Here is an 18954-nt window from a genome sequence, read left to right on the forward strand (position 1 = left end):
ACTGAGCTCTGAGGTGCCCTCTGCCCCTCTGTGCCGGCAGCCTCCCTCATGCAGGTACCCGCTAGGATGCCCCTCTCTGACCACCCCGGGTCCTGTGGCAGCACTCAGCCCATCGTTGTCCTCTCTGAACTGCTCCCACCTCTGCTCTGAGCTCCAACCAGCTCTCCTGTCTCTGCTGGGTAACCCCAGGGTTGCTCTTCTCCCCTACGGCTGATCCCTGTCTTTATTTGCCCTTTTATTTGTCTCATATGCAACTTCTCCCAGGGGCTCAATCTGCTGCAGGCCTTGTCTTCAAATTCCTCTTTAATTCTCTTTTTCCTAGTGATCACAGGGAATCGCTGATCACTTCTGAACACACACAGTCTTCTGCGTTTCACACAGAAGCTGCTGAGGGCACTGTAATTCTGCTGCCGTACCCATCTCCTTTGGCTGCCATCGGCTGCTCAGAACCATGTTTTTACTGTAAGCCCCTGCCAGCAGCCTGTGGTTACGAAACAGCTCCCAGGTGACTTCTGTGAATTATACCTGTGTTCTTAATGCTGGAAGAAGTTTAACCTTTCTCCCACCCACCAGCCCTTTTGCTCAAAAAAAGAAAGGTATTTGTTAGCTAGCGTGCTTTGTTTTGTTCCCATGGGATGCTCCTGACAGGGACAGGCTGTGGTGGGGTTTTTGTTTTTTTGGATTGTAAGTAGGTGCAGCCATGATAGTTTCTGTTGAACCGATGCCTGTTCGTCTAATCCAGCTAATTAAGCTTAGTATGATTACTGCAGAAACAGCACAGCTGTAGCTGCAATGTACACATCAAGCGTATCTTCCTTTGGGGTGGGTTACAGGGCCATTAATGATTCCCCAGTCAGAATTTACTTGCAGTGATTTACAAATTCTTGATTTTCATATCATAGACTCAGTGTGCCCAGCTGGAGGCTGAATGCGCTTGGTTAACAGCCATGTTGTGATAAGACGGACTTGCTCAGTCTACAGAGTATCAATTTTTTTTTATTATGGCTGTGCACATAAAATAATGTGGAAATCAAGGAAAAGAAATTTGGAAAGGAAATGGGCTGATCCTCTATTTTTGTTGTTTGAATTATGCAGCAAAATTTTTAACAATAATAAAACAATTTTCTGAAATTCACATTAGTGAGCATGGCAATTCACAAAGCAATGAAAATACAAAACCCATCTTCACATATGGTTGCATTCTGTTGTTTCTCACTATACTAAAAGCCTTTCAAACTTATGGCTTAAGAAGAGGGAAAAAAAAGTTGTGCTGTGGAAAAATGACTGCAACAAGTACAACGTAGCTAGGCACACACAAGAGAAACTTAGAAAATGTATTTATAATCAAAGTGTGCTTTTTAGAATGACACCAGTTGGGGTAAAGAAGAGTTTGTGAATGCTACAAAAGACAATTCTCCTCTATTAATGATAACTGTAAAGTCATTAAGATAGACTGCTACTTAAAAATCAGTGGGTGTATCTATTGCACCAAGTTCTCATGACCATGGCTTCTCGACAAAGGTCTGCGAGGGGAGGCACAAGGATGCGCCGCATGTGCTGTTCTGCATCTCTTGGCGCTGCCGGGGCTGTCATCTCAGCACGTGTGTACAGGTCGGTGCTGCCCCGGGCTCAGAGCTCTGTGCGCAGAAGCAGCTTTGCTTGTCTCATGTTTTCAATCACTGCGGAGAAAGCACTGCAGATACTAAGGATGACAGGGAAGATTCCTACGTCTACACAGCTTAAGGTCAGAAATTAAAGCCACTCTGGATAGCTAGACTTCTAAAAGGTCTTTAAAAAAACCTTTTTTTTTTTTTTTTTTTCAATTTTAATGAGTAGTTTTGACTAGTTGTTTTGTCTCAGCAACAGGTGTTGACTGCAATTAGTGATTGGCTTCTAGAAAATATTCAGACACTGATTTGGGAGAAATTAATTCCCCCCCTCCCCTTCCTTTCTCTTGGACTATTTCATTAACTCCTCCTGGTGGCAAAAGAGTATATAATGTGTTTTAATCGATGCTCCAGTGTCAGAGTGCCATTAGAATACACCAGTTCATCTGATGGTGTTTGTGGGGGGTACAGATGCTCTTTTCTGCATTCTGCAGGTGTCCCGTGAGGCTCAAAGCTTTGTCTGAGTGTCAGACAAAAGTCTGTGTGTTGTTGGAGTGGAAAAACTAGAAAAGACTGTGAACCCAGATCACTGGATTATTGTTAGCCTGCTTGTCTGTGGGAAGTGGTTTGTTCTGTTACCCAAAGCTTTTGAATCTGGCTCATCCCAACTTGCTATAATCTGGGGGTTGAGACCTCAGAAACATACAATTCTCAAAGTGTTATTAAAGTGGGCAGCCAGGAGAGGGGAGTGCAGAGACATCAACCCTTAGGAATCAATTCCAGCCCTCGAGGAATATGTATTTTTAAACTTTGGTTACCCCTAGGGCGAGAAGTACTGAAACAGCTTCTGCAGTTAAGGTTATGAAGCAGAGCAGCAGCGTACTCAAGTCTGCAAGTGCCTTGAACTGACGCAGGTGATGTTTTGGGGCCAAACTTATACAGCGTTTGGAAACTCTGCCAGCCGGCTTCAGAGACTGAGGACAATCTCACCATACTTTACTGCCCAGTTCTTCAGAAGTATTCAGCAATGGTTTTTCCTAGAAGGCACTTACACTAAATTTACTTCATTCATGTTTATAAAGGGCTTTGAGCAAGTTTTGCTGCAGAAATAGATCCAGCATTTCTCAAGATTCTCTTATACCCTCTTCCCTGAACGACATTTGTCTCGTATAAACTTGAGATGGCTAAAAAGGGATCAGTAAAGTGCCCATTCACTCACAGGTCGAAATATCTTCTGGTTCGTAAGCGTACATCCTGTTCCCATATTTGCCAGTTAGATCAGCTCGAACTGTCATTGAAGGATCTTGAGGGGGGAAAAAGTACAAGATATTAGCAACTCTGGCTTTGTGAAGTGGGGCTGTGGTGAATAATTTTGTGAGGATAAAAGCCTTTTAAAATGGTGTTGATTGGCCTTTTTATGGCTGGAAAAGTACATCTGGAAGCACCAGGCTTTCAGCAGCTGTACATTAATGTCTACTTCTGAAACTCATCATGAACAGATCCTCTACACACAAGCCTTGTCTGTTGGCTCAAGATTATTGCCCATTGTCCCCTTTGTACCCGGCAGTTTGATGGTAAGTTTGCCTTTTGTATAGTTGTTGGTCACGGTTGGTGATGGGCCTTTGCTCTGCCCTTGGACAGAGCATTTGTCATTCATCTGAGGACAGGCTGGGAGTAAGAGGCTATATTCAGATGTTGTGGCACAGAGTCACGTAGGCAGGCCCAAACTCTTAAAGGATATATGTTAGCAGTTAATAGCAGTGACATGCCGTTCATTTCCACTAGTGGAATGAGACTGTCACAGTCCTGTTTTTAAAAAGATGGTAGTGGTTTTGGGTGCCTGACATAAGCTCTGATTGCTCAACAAGTATGCTGAAATAAGGCCCAATTTTTATTTGTGTGGTTAAGCTGTTCACTCTGAAAGTCTGGGTTATTTCTCTAGCTTCAGTGATGATTCCCCTGACCCCAGAGACTCACCCACAAAGAGGATCCGAGGGACGTAATGGCCATCAGGCGCCATGTTGTCATCACTGCTGGAATGCTGTCGGAGTTAGATAGCCTCTTAGTGACGGGTAATTGTCTGAGCGCTAGAAATGGCCTGAATCAGCGGAGCTTGCCTCATCTACCAACAACTGACAATTCTGGTATGATCAAATAGGGACTTTCCCTGGTCTGTCCAAGCTGTCCCCTCCTAGATGCTTGGGGATGAGGACAGAAACCCCAGGCAGGTAACTCAGAAAGCCTGATGACTGAGTATTTTTAAATTGTATCAGAATACTAGCTGTGGTTGGAATATACCAAATGGTATTTCCATACCAGTAAGTATGCATACATGTGTATGGCAGTGTCTCCCTGCCTTCTCTCCAAGGAGGAACTGCGTTGGTGTTTTGCAAACCCTGTTGTACATCCCCAGACAAGTGGGAGAAAAAAGAGAATTTCAAATACAACTTCAAAGCTGTGCAAAGTTAATCCATTTCTGCTTTTAATATAGCTTATTCCACTCCCCAGTAAACATTTCAATTAATATTTTAAAATACAAACTTACTACCAGATTGAGCATGATGAAGTCCTCCTGAGCCATCTGCTGGATTTCTGGGCTAGAAGCAAATGCTTTCCTTAAAGCTAGAAGAAAGAGAAATACATTACTTGGGTGGGAAAAAAAAAAATCTGGATCACTGGTTTTCATGGGTTTACATCATCTTATATTGATCCTAAATACACCAGTAAATGACCGGCACCAGTTTGATATGCATATGTCTCACAAAGAGTGGAGGAGTTGGTTCTCGTAAAGTAAAATGCAAAAGACATTTAGTCCTTGAGGAACTGAAATGCTGGTGTACAGATACATTTCCTTCCCAGGGGCTGAACAGGTCATGAATGCATACAGCTTGGCTTTATTCAGCCATCTACTACACTACTACTAGAGAGCGTGCGAGTTGTTTGCACAATTTAAGCTGTATGCATTTGGGGGAACAAATACTTACAGAAGTTTCATAAGACATGGTGGGGCCAGACTTCCCTGACAAACCACACTTTGTTCTCGATAACCTAGGAGGTTATCAATTGATAGTGAGTGGTCTGACACACTTTTTGGCAGGAGGCCTCATAAGAGTAAGAGGAAAGTGTATAAAACAGATGCTCTTGCAGGCCAGAAGATGATTTGAGCTTTCCAAGGCTGTAAACTGTTGCACTTCTAAGGTTCTTGTCTGCAGATGAAAGTATGCCAATAAAGGCATGTTGCAGTCCCTGTGAATCGGTGAATATGAGGCTATAAAGATAATTTTCCTAGTGTCTGACTCTCCCTTTTATTCAAAGCTACAGTATAAAACAATGCAACGGAGGCAGCGTGATGCCTAACCTTGCTGGCTTGATATGGTCTATTTTCAGGGCCTCTTTCTGAGGGGATACAACTTCCCAAGCTTTAATCACACGAGCTGATGATTTCCATGTTTGCTGGGGCCCAGGGCTGGAGTTGGGAGTAGGCAGGAAGGAGAACTGACAGGAGATCAGGGGTGTGAAAGAGGATAAAGGAGGAAAGCTCGGTGTCTACCTGCTTGTTTTGTAGCCAGGGAAGTTTTGACCCAGAGCATGTTACTGCTCAGAAAAACTTTACAAATTTTATTCCCCAACTCTTCTCAAGGGTCCCCAGTGGATTTACTGTCTCTCCCTTTCCCTGCATGTGCTGGAAAGGCTTCACACCAAGTGCTTAAATGCCTTTTAAGGAATGAGCACTGACAGATTTGGATCTCCCAGGTGGTTTGGAAGGGTTTGCTTTGCTCACCTTGGCTGTAAGGACACTCTTCCAAGTGGTGAATAACCATCAGTGGCTTCTTGCTGAAACGACATCGCAGGAAAGGAGTGGGGAGGCAATTCAGACCTTTTACAGACTGCACTTGCGAAGTGTTAAGGCACTGAGTTGCTCCAGGGATATATTTACATTGTGAGAGCAATAGCAGCCAGGTTAGCAGGGAGGTGTGGACACAGCCACGTACAGAGGGGTGTATCACTGAGAAGGTAACACTGGACACTATGAAAGGGCATTTGCTCAGCTCCTAGAAGTTAAGCTCTCACCAAGATCTTGTACAGCCTCCCTACCATACAGGAAAATACAACAAGGCACAGTCTGAACATCATGTTAGAGCATAGCTTTGTTCTGTGCAGTTAAACATATGAACCAAAAGGCATAACAAGAATTGAGGATTACCTGGTTTTTGATCGTGCTAAACCTTCTTCATATGTCTGTGCCCATTCAATGTCATCTCCCCAGCCTGTTGAGAGCAGAGCACCCTTAGTTAATTTGCTGGTCAGTATGGGTGAGGATGTTCTGCAGAATGGGGATCTGGAGCCGCATGTATAATTGGGTGGCACAAACTAGGCACCTTCCCTCAGGGTGTCGAGACCCTCAGGGTGGTTTGTGGGTACCAGGAGAGCCCCAAGCAGAAAGGTGCAAAGAAATGGATGATAGGGAAGGGGGGTGAAACCCCAGCCTTGATAGGGCTTAGGTGGCGGATTAGGATTAGACAGGTATTTCCAGCCACTCAAAAACTGAAGCTCAGTTTCTCCCTGAACCCGTACACCCTCCCAAAGAGCTGAATCAGGCTTGCTGCTTGCCTATGGCTTCCTGCAGTAAGGGATTGCTCAACAGGCTGGGGGCTAGGGAGGGTAGGGATACAAGAGTGTTTTTGGCATGAGGTGCTTGGATCTTGCTTGATGGAGCAAAGCTTGGACCTGAGTCTGGAGCCCCTTGCAATGGCTACAGCACCCTGCTCATGCCCTGCATCACCCGAAGGAGACCCCAGGGAGGAAGAGGATGCACCTGCTTGCCCGTGCCTGACCTACAATGCTGGCAGGAAAGCAGACAGCAGAGGGGTTGAGCTAGCTGCAGCTTAGCTGTGTGACTATGGTCTCCTGCGTACATGGTATGCCTTTGTAGGGGTAAGGGCTGCTGATGGGGCTGCCTATTGAGCTCAGCCTCTGCAAAGCTGATCCAGCAGCTGATCAGCAGCTGGTGTAACAGCCTGGCTCTTGGCCCCATCCCCAGCCCAGGTTTGGAGCAAAGCACCTGTAGCTGTTCCCAAGCACAGAGCGTGAGGACTTCTCCCCTGCTGAACGCACCAGTGCTCTTGGCCACAGTGGAAATGGCACCTGTGAAAGGTAGGTTTGGGCTTCTGCTTCTGATGAATAGTAACACAGTGGGGAATCTCCCAGCTGCTGCTCTCGGATATTTGCATGCCTGGATATATGGGTGGAGGTGCACACTAGCCACTGCAACAGGGAAGTACAGGTGCTTCAGAACTGCCTTAAGCATCCTAGTTGCTCACCTCGAGACAGAGTCTGTGGGGTCCGTATCTGAGCTGAGCTTTCTTCCTCTTCATCAGGGAGCTTCTGGATCTTTTTCTGTGCAGCAACCGTTACACCATTGCAGAGAAGGAGGGAACACAGGAATGGAAAGGTATGCATGCTTCTGGCTGGCAACAACAGAGAGAAAGGACCAACTCAGGCAGGCAGAACTTGATGAGACAGTCTCATAAAGAGCCATTTACTTGGAACTGGTCTCTCACCTGGCAGCTCCTGCTGACGCCTCGACAGCAGTGTCCTTGCTGCAGCCTCTCCCCTCTGGCCCAGGTTAAGGCAAGGTCTCTTTATACCTCTGTAAATACAATAGCTGGGTATGGACGTCAGCTGAAATTCCAGGATATCCTGCTCCTGCCAAGGCGCAGAACAACCTTTTTACAAAAGCTTTCTTCAGTCAGCCCAGCAACATGCATGATTGTAATCAAGGTATATTGATTTATGAAAGCATTTGTGCAGAGTTTATGCTAGACACACCTAGCTCCTTGGGGGTCGACTGTGGGTCTCCAGGTACAGTGAAGTGTCCCAGAGTCAAACTGAGAGATACAGAGAGGATGCATACACCTCTCTTGACACCCTTCACACCAAGACTGGTGCAGAATGCACATTCCTGTCAGGAAAAAAAAGTTAAAGAAAATAAGAAATCACAATGTAAACAACATGATATGAACTGAACCATGTAGCAGTAATAGGGAGCATCAGCATAAGGAAAGGACTGTGCAAGGATATGAGGCATAACTCTGTGGGATAAACAGGGCTTGTGTCACAGCCTAAGGAGATGGTTTTCTCCCATCGTCAATTTTAAGGAAATAAACACCACCTTTCCATGCAGGGTTGATAGCTCTTTGCAAAACTCCTGTTGTATCAAGCGAAGATGACCATAATTTCCATTGTGGAACCAATCACAGGCCTGTTAGGAAATCCTAGCTCTGCTTCCGTACACAGTCATACTGCAGTCTTTATTTCTGTCTGCTCTGTTGTGCTGAGTAAGAGAAAGGCTCCTTGTGAGGACCCCTTCTGGTGTCCCATAGGGTGGGCTTTAGTGTATCATATGGGGTCAGGAGGTCACAGTAGGGTTTTAGAAGGGCTGGAAATACTGCGTTCCCTGTGTTTCTAATGCTTGGTTACTCAACCAGAGGAAAGCTTGTTCTAATGCTGTTGTGTGTGAATGCCTTTCCTTGGCACTTTTTGAAGAAACAGCGTTTGCCTGTATTTAAGGTCCAGCAGGACTTGGACTTTCAACTTCAGTGCTTGCTTCTGTTGCCTGAATGACAAAGGACAACAGCCCTCGGCTGTTTCCCAGCTAGACCTTGGGGCTGGCAATGGCTGTGGTCACAGAAGGGAGGCAAACCCTTCTTCTTTGGAGTCCACAGTGCAGAAGGAGGGGTTGGAGCCAGCACAGCTCATAGGAAAGGAGAGACCCCTTCTTACCTTTGACTTGCCCTCTGTTCTCACCTCTTTATACCTTTTCATTGAGCCAGTGAACTGGCTTCCAGGTGTTGGAGGGTTTTTTATTTATATATGTATGTTCTCATACTTCACTAGTGGTTTTCATCTCCAGTTCACTTGCAAGGTGAAGAGGCAGTATCCAGAGCTGGAGGGTGACAAAGCAAGCTCAGGAGCAGTGCCAGTGACTTAGAGCACATTGCTAGCTTGAGGCTGAGGATTACAGTAGGTAGGGAGTTGTTGAAATATGCAAACATTGCAGGTTTCTTGAACCAGAATGGTACTGCATGAAATCTGGATATAAATTGCATGGGGAGGTTGAGTTGTGCAGATGAAGATGGATGGTCATTTCAGTAATATTCAAAAGCTCTGCTCATTTGCAAAACTATACTATAAAAGTGCAAGTATGCTGCTGTGCTCTGAGCGACAAGCTTTTCTGATTACAGAAGAAATAAAAGCCAGCATGGACAGCGTTAGCAGAGGCTGGCAAAAGGAAACTAGCACACAGACAAAATTTAAAGACAAAAAGCTGGGGTGGATCCAGAGAACAAAGTGACACTTTGTAGCGACCCAGCTCTCATGAAAGTTACTGCTTTCAATTTCAGCTACAGCAGGGCAGATCGAATAGGTGCACACTGTAACTGCGGGCATGATATGGTACATGGCTTCAATAGACTCAGAGTGTTTCTCCTGATAAAAGAAATTTGATTGTGCACCATACACCCATTAATTGCAAAAATTCTTTTTATATGATGTAACAGAATAAATCAAACAAGCCTTTCCATTAGCACTCCTTAGAGTAAATACGTTGCAGCTTCCAGGTTGCTTATCATGGTTTGGGTCTTATCCAATACACCAAACACAACTAGCCAAACCAAATTTATGCTAGGGTCCTGAATGGTCCTTCCGCTCAATATCTTAAGCAGGTATAGAATCTGTACTGAAGTGATCAAAACCAGCAGGAAACATCTATCTAGGAAACCACACAGCTCTGCCTGTCTAGTTATCTGCACACAAAATGTATTTAAGGTGTATTTATCAATTTATTGCTTTTATATCTGAAAAAATAACTCACAAAGGTAATTCACCTCATTTCTCCCTTGCTTTCCACAAGGCAGCACTCCTGAGGCACAGAATCTTTTTGTCACCTTGAGGATGGGAATGCTACAGCAAGCCTGCTTCACCCTGATCCAGGCAGGATCAGCCAGCAAGCTGCATCCGTAGCTCTGGGACATGTCTCGCAAACGGGGTTGCTGCTGGATGGCAGACGCAGGGCAGCGGAGCCTCTGCAGAGCTGGAAGTCCTACAAATGCATCTCATGGCAAGCAGCCATGAAACGAAACAAATACCAGGGGACATGCCAAGTCCCAAAAGAGGTATTTAAGAGGCCAGGACCTCAGCTGGCAGAAATAACATTTGCTGAGATTCATCCTGTATTCAAAAAACTAAAAAGGTGTAGAAGATGCGTATGACTGTGTATTACTTGTCACCAGGTAGGGTTGTAGAAAGAAGTTCCCTCTGCCATAGACTTTATCCTGTTGGATGTGGTTCAGATTTTGAAGTGAAGTGTGTTTTGAAGTGCAAGTCTCTTTGACAAGATGCTGAGCACTCTAAAATGTCTGTCTACTTTGTTACGTACCAGATTGTAGCCAAGCAGTCACTAGCACCTGTCAGTGCCTTGGACTGGTGAGCTGGAGCCCAGCTGCCCTGGAGAAGACGGAATATGCACTGGAGATCTCTATCCAGCACATGGGAAAGGAGAGGAGTAGGTTCAAGCAACTGGCGGCTGAACCTGCATTTTGCAATCTGCAAGTCCAAAGTTTCATGGAATAAAACGACTTCTTATTGCAAGCGCTGGCTTAGCAATGCAGAGCCAGCAATGGGGAAGACCCTTGGCATCAGATGCCAGCTTCATTCTCCTTTCCAAACTGTGTAAGTTCCTTATCATTGACCTTTCTTGCAGTTGGAATCAATAGCAAATGAAAATGAGAAATCATTAGCCCCAGAGCTACAACCACCAATTTCTTCATGGCTTACTGGTGGGAGGACAGCTAAATAATGACACAGAACACGCAGGGAAAATCTCACTGGTTTCCATTTTTGCAGGTGTTGGGCTCATGCAATTACCTTTTAGGACAAGGGAACTGTGTAAGTGGTCCCAGGTGGGAGCTCTGCTCACTGTGAATTCCCATCCTTGGAGCCTGCTTTCTGAAACGTTCACAAGATGATGCCACATCCAAGTGTCTCTGGTATGTCCATGCCAAGTGAAAATGGTTAGTTTTCCACTGCAATAGGCTTGTGCTACTAAAGCAGCAGGGAAGAGTGGGCACAGTCACAACCCTTAGACTTCCAAGGTTAAAAAATTGCCAGCATGGCATAGAGTGTGGATTCATTTGTCTGAGTTTATTTGTCAGATAAACCTGGGCTGCTGGTGGATCATGGCTGTTGCCCACCTAAGTGGGTGTATAGATGAGGCCCCATGGTAAGGGGAGGTCTGGCAAGCAAACTCTTGCTATTGTCAGGAGAACCAAGCTCAGGACTTTAGACAGGACACCACTTTTTCTGAATAATTTTGGAAGCCAGAGATCGTATTTACGGTAAATAGTAAATATATGTGAATAGGCCTTCTTGTAAAAGAATATAAGCTGCTCTCAGGGAGTGCAATACGCACTCCTTGAAGTTCTGTAACTTTGACAACCTCACTTCTCATGTGAAGATGCTGTGTGGCAAAGCTGTTATCAGTCCTGGAGTTGGTGGCAATAGGATAGGAGAGAGATCCTTCACAAAATAAAGCATGTCCAGAGATGCAGATGGTACGGGCTTCTACAGAACTCTATGGCAGTGATAGGCTATTTTAAATCTACATTTTTCAAGGTATCTTGCAGAACCTGCCAACCAAATATTTCAGGCTTGTGCAGCATCAAAATACAATTACTTCAAATCATCTAGGAGCAAAGATGTACAGCATGACAGTAGTTTGTGTTTCACCAGTTTCCTGGTGATCTTCAAAAGCATACTGTCTTCACAGTGATTTGAACTATACATTTGATATGTTTACCTGATTGGCTAGGAGTAATTTTGATGGTTGATAATAATCCAAAATGTGTGGGACTGCTGGACAAAATTCCAAATTCTGTATTGACTAGCAGCTCAAAAGGCAAAACATGGCTGTTAAGGGGTGGTAGTAATTTAAAGGGCAAACAAACCCACAGCTGTTTAAAGGAGGAGAGGGGATTAGAGAGTTCAAGAGCATGTTGAGAGCGGAAGGCTGTCTGCCAAGCAAATGCCATTGTTTCCACATCTCGGGCTCTTTCCATGGACTTGGTTGGGTTGCTGTTCTTGATGTTAGGGTAAGGGGTACTGTGTGAATGTTTATTTCTGCCTGAGGAACTGATTTTAATGTAAACTTCCCAAATCCTATGCTGTGGATATCTTTGGGGGAATCCCCACTTGGATTAGAATTCTGCACAATTACAAAGTGGTTTCCCATTGCCTCTTTTAAAAGTCTTAAAACTGAGAAACCCAGTGAAGCATGAAAACCTGCTGATATTTATCATAGTCAGCAACAAAAATCTTGTTTTAAGATAATGCAGTCGGTATGTTGTTCCATGTTACTAGTGTCCCAGTACCTGTTTCCTCAGGTCTGAACTAGATGTGTCTCTGATTGAGACAGACAGTGGGTGCTTTCTGTTGTCAAGCTGCATCTATATTTTTACAGCAGCATTTGGTAGGTCAGTTGATTGATAGGGTTTGGAAACTGCATGTATACATGCATGCATTTAAGCTACTGAGTTCATAAGTTTATTTGAGACTGAAGATAGTAACCTGCTGTTTGTGGTATGTAAAAAGAAACAGAGGTAGGGAGCTCTACATTCCCGGCTGCTTGGCCTTGAATATTTGGCTAGCAATGTGTACCACAGTGCTTCCTTGCTGCTTTCCAGCCTATTTCTGCAAAGAAGTTCTGCTGTATTAAGTCAAACTAGTGGCTGGAAAGGTCAGAGTCCCTTCCTTTAGGAGGAAGCAAAGGCTGGAGAAAAAAGGCAGTGTGCATTGACGTCTATTCCTGCTTGCGATGGTGGTGAAGTCCTCAAAACAGCAAGTTTCTGTGCCACTCGTTTGGTGTTAGGATGGCTTTTGGCACATGTTGGAGATCTGTGAGTCTTCTCTTAAGCCATTTGGTATGCTGCTTTGTCTGTTATTGATGTTGTGTGGTCAGCTGAATTCCCTACTGATACCTCCGGGAGGATTGGTCTCAGCTTGCCCAACGTCTGTGAACAATTCTAGTCAAAGGTCCTCAAAAAGACTAGGTCTCCAGACTAAACTTAAAGCTATCTGTTTTATGGCCTTTGGGTACTTTTTCAATTCCAATGCCTCCCTTTAGGTCCATGGGGATTTGTGGAGCTTTTGGTTCTTCAGTTAAATTGAGCTGTGCTTCCTCAGGGTACTACCTCTTCAGCAAAATGAGCATGCCAAAGGCCAAATTGAACAAAACCTCTGAGATTCCTTCTCAGGCATCTCAGATGCTTTGTAGAGAGCTGGTGGCAGAAATCCAGATAAACCACACGATTCCAGAATAAACAACCCACTTCCCCAGAGCAGCTTCTTCCCAGTCTTCTTGCTTCCTCTGAGACTTCTTCCGATACCCTTGGATGTAGAAGCTGTCAACACCTCCTCTTCTTCCCAGGCTCACCAGATCCTGTAGTCCCAGTCCCAGTCCTGTCTGGGAATGTCATCAACCCACCATTGTGGTGGGCTGGGGGAAGACAGAAATTGCTTCACTGCAATCACCTGCTCTCAGGAGCCCAAGTGTAATTACCTGGTCAGCGTGGAAGCTATCTGCTTCCCTTCCTCTGCTGAAAAAATAACCTCTTTCCTTGCCTGAACTAATACCAGATAAATTTGCTTTGTAATGTCTCTCTTTTTGTCCCCAAATCTGATTCATTCTTCTAAGGTTGTTCAGCAAGGCAGGGGAGCTGGAGCTGTAAGTTGAAGCACAGGCGGCACAGCCCCCATGCAGTCCTGTTGAAGTTCAGCTTTCAAACACTCACGGTCATGACTGGGCAAGCAGAAAAACAGTATTTTCTTTCTCAGGTTCCCAAACCCGGTCAGGGAGATTGGCAGTGATGTGGAGGCTGGGGCACAGCCAGGTTTTTGCTTGTCTGTGGGGGCTGCGACGGGGGGGGGACGAAGTGGGTTTGCAGGGAGGGTGTAGTACGCTGCCTGGTGGGAATGGGCCTGCAGGAGGCGAGGACGGTGCTGGGGCTCTTGTGCTTTTCTTTAATGGCCATGGCCTGGCTTTGCTAGGGCGTGTGATGGGGCAATCCTGACACTGGCTCCTTCTCCCCTATGCATCGCTCTTGCTTTTAATTCTTTACCTCAAGAACAATTAAAAAAACCCAAAAGCGAACACCAAAACATACAGTTGAAGTTTGAGCACTGTCTATCTGCTGATTATTCAAACAAGGGCCTGGGGTCTGACCAGCTGCGTGAGCCAAGAGGCTTCGGGGCTGATTCCAGGGGCTCTTCCCTCAGGCGCGGGGCGGGGGCGGGGGAGGGCAGGGCCTAACCAGGCCGCCGGGCCGGTTGCTAGGGCCGCGCTGTGCCTAGCAACCGCCCGCTCCTGCTCTGTGCTTGCGCAGTGAGGCGCCCTGCGCCGCGCGGCACGCCGGGAATGCTCGGAGCAGCCGGCGGCGGCGGCGGCGGCGCGGTCCCGCCGCCGCCGCTATGAACGAAGCGGTGGTGCGGCGGACGCAGGAGTCCTTGGGCCGAGTGATCCGCAAGCCGCCGCTGACGGACCGGCTGCTGAGTAAGCCGCCCTTCCGCTACCTGCACGACGTGATCACCGAGGTGGGCCGGGAACCGGCCTGCGGGCCCGCTCCGCTGTTGCTAGGCAACAGGGCCTCCCTGCCGGCTCGGCCGCCCCCTGGCGGGCGGGGGGAGCGAGGGGGTCGGCCGGGCGCGGGGCTGGGGGGAGCTCTGCTGGGGGTCACCCGGGAGGGGGGGACCCAGACGCCTTACCGGGGCCTGCGCGGGGCTGGGCGGCACAGGCGGGTCGCTGCTGCGGGGGGGTACGCTCCGAGTAGCAAGTAAATCCTCGAGGTTTTAGGGCAGTGGGTAAATCGCCCCGGTTTTAGGGTAGCAGGTAAAATCTCGGGGGGTTTGGCGTTGCTGGCGGCGGTTAAGACCAGAAGAGGGGTCTGACTCGATCTTTCACGAAACCTGCCCGTAGGTTGTTTTTCCATCTCCCACTTAAAAAAAACAAAACACAAGTCTTAATTTTGACATTCACCGAGCTGCTGCTTTTATATATAGTCACGTGCAAAGAAGTCAATAATGCAGAGCTGTGTTTAAAATGCATATGCTGGTGTTTACATTGTGAATCTACTGGATTCTCCAATCATCAAGGTTAAAGATGGAATTAAATAGGAAGGGAGGCCTGAGCTGTAAGCAAGGATTAAGTCTCCTTGTTCCAGAGCGTGTTCAGAGATGCAGCAGACCTCCGAACCTGCTTTAGAAATCGTTCTAAACAAGGTATCATGTCTGAAAGCAAATAAGGCCAACATATTTCCTATTGTCGCACCAGCTTTATTGAACAGAGGCCTGCAGGTGTTCTTAACTTAGTCCTTTTCCTTTATTTTGAAGGTAATCAGAGTGACAGGTTTTATGAAAGGACTTTACACAGATTTCGAATTGAAATCGGATAATGTTAAGGTGGGTACGAAACTTCCTTATTTATTTAGCTTGAATATTAGTATTCTTTGAAACTTGCCACAAGGTATTTTTGGTCTTTTCTGCATTTGATGTCAAGTACCTGTCTTTAGTTTTGTGAAGAAATTATAAAAGCTATTGCCTGTTGCTTATATTATGCAATGCTGAGGTGAACACCCATAGATTGCATTTGTGGATGTGACACAAACAAGGTGCTGTGTGTAGAGAACTGTTTCTGTAAAGATCTCAAAACAGTGAGGGTTAATCTGTGACCAGATCTAGGTTTCCAAAATACTATTGTATTACAGATGAAAAGAATGAATATGTAGCAAGATTGTCTTGAAGTAGTTAGGCATTGATAATAAATCACAAACACTAGAAGTCTATTTACAGCTTTTTAAAGAGTCTTGGGGTCTTTCAATGGAATATATGTTTTTATATTTATTCCTTTATATGTGTGTCTATACACACATACATATATATATATATACTGTATACATACAAACAGCAAATAATCTTGCCTAATATCCTAGGACTTGCCAAGGTATTCGTCTAGTATATGCATTCCACAATAGGTTTATTATAGTATTCAAATGGCTAATTACTGAAAGAGGAGGTTAATGTTATTACTGAAAAATGCTTTTCTTAAGTACAAGGGTGACTTTAGTCTCTGCTGCTCTTCAACTGTCTGCCTCTGCTGAGCTGATGCTGACTTCTCCAACTGCCAACTTGATTGGAAACTTTGGTTACTTATTCATGGCAAATAACGTAGTGTTTGTATGTTGCTAGTTAGACAGCTACATCCATTGGTGATTGTTTAACATAGCAACTGAAAGTATCAGGTCTATGAGCCTGGCTTGTCATCCATACAGCCAATTGTATAGATGTTTTATGTACTTCTTGCAGCTAATTATCAGTCTGATATGTATGTTTATTTCTGTGACTGTTCTTATTGTTGTTGGGATAACCAAAATCTAAGTTATTTATGCAATGGATTGTTGTTTTTGTTGGTACTGTCCCTGTTGAAGCTTGTCAATAGGTTCTGTGATGAGGAGCAGCTTAGCACATCCTGCCTCTTCTTGGGAGAGCATGATGCATTTTATTTGTAGATTGAAAAAACAGATTTCTTAGCAACTCCTGGGTAGGTCTTTGTTTGCATCTACGTACTGTGATAGCTGTGAAGTTGCGCCAGTCTTGAGTACCTCTCTGAGAATTTCTTTCACAGTCCATGAGATCGTGGTCTTCAAGAGTTCAGGCAGAGGAGATCAAAATGCTGTAGTGTGGGGGAAAACACCTCTAGCTGTGTTCTTCTCAAAACACTGGTCAGCAGAAAGACTTGGTTCTCACAGGATACTTCCTTACTGTGATTTTGGTTGGATTTGTAGAAAATCAGGAGGGTAATCGTTATGCAGTGACCAAAACCAACTGCAGAGAGCTAGAGTCTGAGAGCAGCAGCTGGAGTCCATGTTGTGAATAGCTGTGTATATTTCTATGCAAGGGTGATCTGCTTTATGTAACTCGACGGAATCGTACTCACCTGGTGTGATGATCTGGCAGTAGATGCACAGACTTGGAACGGGCAGGATGCTTTCAGAGAAAAGAAAAGGTTTGTAACCACTGTGAAATAATCCCAGTGCTGCAGTCCACAGTCTGCTTGTTGTGGGCTGGGAAGAATTGACAGGTGCTCTTTGCAAGCTGGCTGTTCTATGCTGTTGCAGATCACGAGGTGCGTAGGCTGAAATGATGAAAGCCCAAAGCTCATGGTCCAGCCTCTGTAGTGGCTGGGGCTGGCTCCTGGCCTGGACATCCCCTTACATGCTATGCAGCGTCATGCACACATACGTACAGCAACTGTCTTCGTTTCTAGTTTCAACTCACCTCTCCCACCTGGACATAGCAGTGGGGTCCTGAAGTACCCACTGTTTCTTCTGTGCTACCTTTTATGTCTCCACTGTTGGGATAATACATTCTGCTTGGGTAGCTGGTCCCCTCCTCCTGCATAGAGAGATGCAGGAGGCAGGCTGGAAGCATCGCACGAGCCAAATCTGCCCTGCAGAGCATGCACGTGGACCTCACTGAGTTCTAGATTGTTTCAGGGATATATAGTCATAGCAATCAATTGGAGAGAGATGTAAGGGGAATTTAAAGCATGAGGATTCCTTAATTGTTGGGACTTCTCAGAAACAAATACACCTCTTCTACTAGCTACATTGGATGATATTGCTGTCTGCGTGTTTATCAGAAAGGTTCATCTTGTTATATCTAGTAAAACATTGTTCTCTTATAAATGGAAAGATTGGATATCAGGCTTGCTCTTTTAATCTTTCATATCAGCTTTGTATAGATATACACACACAAAAAGGCTCTATATCTATATATAAAGTCTGAGCACTTGAAATAGGGGAGACACCTTTTTTTGAAATCTACCCAGTAAAAAAATATTTTCTTAAGCTCTCAGCACTGTTTCAGATGTTTGTGTCTATTTTGATGAAATTTTATTTACTGATGCAGGTGGGAACCGTAGATTTCTTACTGGGTTCGTGAGGATTTCTTATATGGACAGAACACACTGATAAAGTAACTGCTGAAAACGATGAGGATGTACGAGAAAATTTTGGATCTTAATGCTTGCTTTAGAATAGCGTCCTTTCTCCTTCTCTAAGTTAATAGATTGCATATGTCCTTGGAAGGATGGGCAACTGTTTTAATAGAAGGAGGTTGCAGTGTTTCCTTCCTTTCCTTTTTTATTTTTCAGTGCAGGGAGCACTGGTGAGGGTGAAGTGCTCCTGATGTTAATGGAGACAATCTGAAAATCCCAGCTATGTGGCAGTTGTTTGTTTTAATCCATTTAGAAGAGCCGAAGATGGGAAATACCCTGACTCCAGAGACTGTCTTCCCATGCGTTTAACTATCATTTACGTGCTTGCAGCAGAACTCAGTTCTTGTTTATGGAGAGTGGCTCTGGGACTTGAGATACCATGTGAACAGCTCTGTTAAGCTGCAGTGCCACAGGAATAGATAGTGCTACCAGATGGCCTGTAAAGAGTGTTGGCCTTGCTCAGCTGAGGAAATACAGTTGCTTTCCTCTGTATCAGTATGTCTGTCAAATTTGATCTAGGTCATTCTGGATCTGTGCACCTGAGATACTCAGACAGTAAGTGCAGTGCAAAATCAGATGTTTTACTGGATGATTACAATTGCTCCTTTTCTGAATTAACTGAAATGATAGTGGTCTGCTTTTCAGTTATCAGTTTGAATGCAGTAGTTTATATTCTTTTGAACTGACACCTATTAAAACACACATACAGAATTGTTCTTATATGGGCTTACTTTTTAACACACTAGTAAAGTACTTTCTTTATCTCCAGTCATGAGTGTAAAGGATGAGTGAGTAGACTTCTGTGCTGGGCTGGTAAATATTCCTTGAATTTTATTATGTTTTATTAATAAAAATCCTTTTATTTTCCTCACTGAGTGTTCTACAGCTGCAGAGACTTCACACCATGATTTCATTCTCTGAGCCAGGAACCCTCCAATAAAATTTTACTTGGTGGGGGTTTGTTTATTTTGTCTTTATTTTTTCTTACGATTTTGCATAATCACTAAAAGACATCATCTCTACTGAAGGGCACTTGGGGAAAGTTGTTTGTAAAGTATAATTATAAAACTAAAACACGTCTGGCAATTGTGGAGTTAAAAATATATGCCTGTATCCCTTTCCCACCATCTTTTGTATGTTTTCTTTACTCACTGTTAAGTCTGGTTTGTAAAGTATGTGTACAAGTATGTAAGTCCCTCAATTTAGACTCCTACTAGTCCCATAACTTTGGGACTTCTGTGC

At 44.9% G+C, this 18954-nt stretch overlaps 2 protein-coding genes across 6 annotated transcripts in view; one reads left to right on the top strand and one right to left on the bottom strand.

Moving 5' to 3' along the window:
- Positions 1–1508: 1508 nt before the first annotated feature.
- On the bottom strand, positions 1509–7308 carry LOC104322875 (anterior gradient protein 3). The gene is made up of 7 exons (XM_009926246.2): positions 6929–7308; positions 5812–5875; positions 5389–5441; positions 4153–4229; positions 3585–3648; positions 2827–2910; positions 1509–1679 (listed from the first exon to the last, which is right to left on the bottom strand). Exons 1-7 carry the CDS (start codon positions 7065–7067, stop codon positions 1630–1632), a joined length of 531 nt encoding a protein of 176 aa, XP_009924548.1. The 5' UTR covers positions 7068–7308; the 3' UTR covers positions 1509–1629.
- Positions 7309–14050: 6742 nt separating this feature from the next.
- The window catches only part of TRAF3IP1 (TRAF3 interacting protein 1), a 45202-nt gene continuing 40298 nt past the window's right edge, over positions 14051–18954 (top strand). Inside the window, exons 1-2 of one of the 5 annotated variants that reach the window (XM_069782180.1) lie at positions 14051–14252; positions 15048–15116. In XM_069782180.1, coding sequence (XP_069638281.1) covers positions 14130–14252; positions 15048–15116 — 192 coding nt within the window. In that variant the 5' untranslated portion in view covers positions 14051–14129. The remainder of the gene's footprint in view (positions 14253–15047; positions 15117–18954) is intronic. The other 4 variants (XM_069782178.1, XM_069782181.1, XM_069782177.1 and 1 more) reach the window with 4 other exon arrangements.

This window comes from Haliaeetus albicilla, chromosome 4 (assembly GCF_947461875.1).
Source record: "Haliaeetus albicilla chromosome 4, bHalAlb1.1, whole genome shotgun sequence".
In the NCBI taxonomy this organism is placed as follows: Eukaryota; Metazoa; Chordata; class Aves; order Accipitriformes; family Accipitridae; genus Haliaeetus; species Haliaeetus albicilla.